At 28.8% G+C, this 4,115-nt stretch overlaps 1 protein-coding gene across 1 annotated transcript; it reads right to left on the minus strand.

Moving 5' to 3' along the window:
• Window positions 1–1,513: 1,513 nt before the first annotated feature.
• LOC114172950 lies at window positions 1,514–2,261 on the minus strand (the record flags this gene model as incomplete). The annotated part of the gene is made up of 3 exons (XM_028057124.1): window positions 1,947–2,261; window positions 1,826–1,831; window positions 1,514–1,705 (listed from the first exon to the last, which is right to left on the minus strand). Coding segments are annotated over exons 1-3 (513 nt in total), but the record flags the coding sequence as incomplete, so codon positions are not given.
• Window positions 2,262–4,115: the final 1,854 nt, after the last annotated feature.

Here is a 4,115-nt window from a genome sequence, read left to right on the forward strand (position 1 = left end):
TTTCATCTCCATCCCATCAAGAAACGGGTATGTCCATACTCACACCAATACTTGCTCCTTTACTGTTTCAAATATTAATTATTTTTTTTTACAAAAAAATACATATATGATATTATCAAGTAGTTAATGTCAAAAGAATACACATATTTTTTCTGTAATGTCAAATATTAAAAAGAAATTTTCATTGTATAATATCAATAATAGTATCAAGTAACAAATAGATAAAGGCAAATAATCATAGAAAAAGAGTAAAATATCGATGTGTGACCCGTAAGGAAGTTACAAATTAAAGACAAAAGAAAATTTAATATAAGTTTTTAAATTGACTAATCAATTAAAGATTTTTTAGTAATTTAAAATAGGGTCGGATATAAGGATGAGATGGGTATGGAGATAAGTGTTGGGACTGTTATATTATAATCGAGATAGACCGATAAGAAAGATCAGATTAAACCTTATCACACAATACATTATCCCTAATAATTTAAGAGTAATCTCAATACAAAAAAAAAAATAGCAGAATGCGGAAGAGTACTTGATCAAACTTTAGGAACAAGGTAGATGTGCTTGTGACAGAATATTGTTCTCTTTCTCGTTGTATGAAAAAAGATTCTTGTAAGACTAACTAATGGGATATCAGTTTATATTCTTACAAGCAGAGATCAGAGACCTCTCAACAAATTATTAAATAGTATGATAGACCGTTCACTAACAGTCCAACCCATCACGAACCATTTATCAAAATCCAATATGTATTATCCATAAATTCATAACAATTATGCTATATAATGATATTTACAAATAATATAATTATTAATTAATGTTAATCCGCAATAATAATAAAATAGAGAATAATAATTTTATATAACAAAATTATATAAAATACAACAGTTTTCCACTTGGATAACATTAATAAATAAATAACAACATAAGCACAAATACTAATTAAGAAATATAAGCATGAATCACTAAGATATATCTGATAGGGATACATACCATATGCTTAGATTTCAAAAATAATTGATATTAAATAAAATAAAAACAAACATAATAAATATGTCATCCCAAAATGGTTCAAAATTTTTTATGTTGAAAGAGATGCAATGAAACTGACGTCATTTATAAATTTACATCTCATAAAAACCATAAAGGGTACATTTCAGACTCCCACTAACTAGTACATCAAAAGACTTAACTACAACCATATGAGTTATATGATTTTGAAAAACTCCAATAGCTAAGCCTTTAGTTAGTGGATTTGCTAAAATATTTATTGTAGTAGTATGCTCAATCCGAGTCTGAAAATCCAAAACTTTTTCTCTAACAAACAAAAATTTTATATCAAAATGCTTTGAGCAAATAAAACTTATGTTTTTTTGAGAAAAAAAATGCAAGGCGGTAGTATTTCCATAATATATTACAAGTAGCCTAGTGTTACTTTCAACAATTTGAAAGTCAAAAATAAAATTTTAGGTCACATAGCTTGACAAGTGCTTCATAACAAGCAACATACTGCATTCATGGTAGAAGTAGTTGTAAGAGTTTGTTTAACCCTCTTCCAAAAAATAACTTCTTCTGCCATCATACAACCAAAGCCAGAAGCAGATTTTCGATCATTAGGGCAACCAACCAAATTAGAATCAGAGTAACCAATGACCTGAAGTTGATCAGACTTCTTATAGGTCAACATGTGATCCTTGGTTCCCTATAAATACCTAAAGACCTTTTTAACGGCTTTCCAATGACCCAAACCTAGGTCGCTCAAGTATCTCCCTACAACATTAACAACAAAACAATATCGGGACGAGTACAAACTTGAGCATACATTAAACTACCAATAGCAGAAGCAATTAAACAACCAATATCAGAAGCATATGGAACTTTTTCATTTTAACTCTATCATTGTATGTCATTTTGAGGACATTGAGATTTAGAGAGTTTCTCACCTTTTGAATACATGGAAGCAAAGAATGCTTGTTAAACCTTAAGGACTTTATCAATGTATCCTCTCTAAGACAATCCAAGAATGCCACATGACCTATCACGAAAAACTGAATGCCTAGAACAACAAAAGCATCGCCAAGGTTCATACCAAAGTGGCTATTTAACACAAATTTTGTCCCAGTCAAAAGTTCAACACTACTTCTAACAAGAAAAATATCATCAACATATAAGGCAAGAATGATGAATTTACTCTCACTAGTATTCAAGTAAATGCACTTATTTGAGGCATCTTCCTTAATGCCAAAAGAAGTGACCATCCAGTCAAATTTCAAATGTCATTGTCTAGAAGCTTGTCTAAGTCATAAATAGACTTCTTCAACTTGCAAACTAAAATGCTCTTTGCCTTATTTAGCAAAAAGCCATCAGGTTGAACCATATAGACTTCTTTATAGTGTTTTACAACATCATTAAACACACTTTATTTGAGTGTTCCCATTTCTTACGGGAAGCCCTCTAGATAGTAATGAACTCAAGGGTAATCATGAGTAAAAGTGGGCTTCTCCTCTCAAAGAAGAGTCCATATTGGTAATTACCAAACACAAGTCCATAGATTCTTTCCTGTCCTCAAAATTTATTTTATTCAAAGTTTTGACCAAAGTCAAGTGCATGGGCAAAGAAGTCGACATCAAAACGACAAAGAAACATCTAATATGCATAATTATTGTGCAATAAAATTTAATAATTTTGAATACACGGTCAAACATGCCTATAATACCAACCTGAATAACAATAAATAAGAAATATAATTAAGAAATAAAAGACAATGCACAACTCATGTCATAAAGAAATCTAATATCGATAGGGTAATTGATATAAGATAAAATTCAAAGTACATCATATCATCAAGAAATAAACTAACATACGAGAGGATTGACATTCATGTTATATAAAAATAATTAACACAAAATTTCATATAATTGTACTAACGATAGGTGAGTTCACAATCATATAAAATTATATTTCCCATACTTAACAAAATACAATAAAATTATATTATGCATGAACCCCTTAAATAATAACATCTCCAAATAAGGGTAAAAAAAATTAATTCAAGTATAGACATCCTAACAGGGAGAGTAAATCATACTAACACGTCACTAAAATAGTAGAGAACTTGTACAAAAATTTCATACCCAAAAGCCAAGAATATAATATATAAACTTAAGTTTTATTCATGAAATAATTAAAAATTATTTCATTCACACAAAATCTTATACAATTGTTCCCATGATAGGTGAGATCACACTCATAAAATTATATTACTCAAACTTAACCAAATATAATAAAATTATATAATGCATCAAATAATTGTATATAAAAGAAATATCTCGACAATTTACACAGCAGAATGACGCGATTTTCCAACCGCATGATCGCCATCACGCGATGGTCAAAATCCAAAAAAGTTGAAATTAAAATACACAGATATACATAAACACAAATGTTTAACATTTTCTCCGAACCATCTAATTAAAGATGTCATTTCGAATATAAGATCATAAAATGTTAAACATTTAATTTGCTCATAAAATACTAAACTACCATAAAATTGAATATTTATTTATTTACCAAAATCAAATATATTAAATATATATATATATATATATATATATATATATAATATGAAATAAATTATTCATGCCATTCACATTTACCTAAAAAGTGAGTTTTGATTTTTTTTAATCAAACCACTCAGTTCCAAATTCACAATTCCACTAATTATATCAATGTATAATAAAACGAATAAAATAAAAAAACATTATTCATTACACTAATTCATGCTGCAATACTAATACACACATGGATATGTCAAAACATGTGAAAAGAGGAATTGCTTTTCCAACTGTATTTAAATTCCAGAACAGGGGTGCATCCGATTCACTTCAATTAAATCACCCGAAACATTCACAAATTCGGGAGAATACATAAGCCCTTATAAATGCAACTTACGAATGAATATCGTTTTTGCTTTATTCAAAAGAAACTACCAATAATGTAAGACTGAGGAAATTCATACAACTAATAAGTAGTAAGGTACGAGGAGTGGGAGGTTGAGAATAATCTAAGGGAGTTTCTGGATAATCCCTAGACAAGGAACAATGATAGCTTAA

The sequence above is a fragment of the Vigna unguiculata genome, unplaced genomic scaffold (assembly GCF_004118075.2).
Source record: "Vigna unguiculata cultivar IT97K-499-35 unplaced genomic scaffold, ASM411807v1 contig_80, whole genome shotgun sequence".
Taxonomy (NCBI): domain Eukaryota; kingdom Viridiplantae; phylum Streptophyta; class Magnoliopsida; order Fabales; family Fabaceae; genus Vigna; species Vigna unguiculata.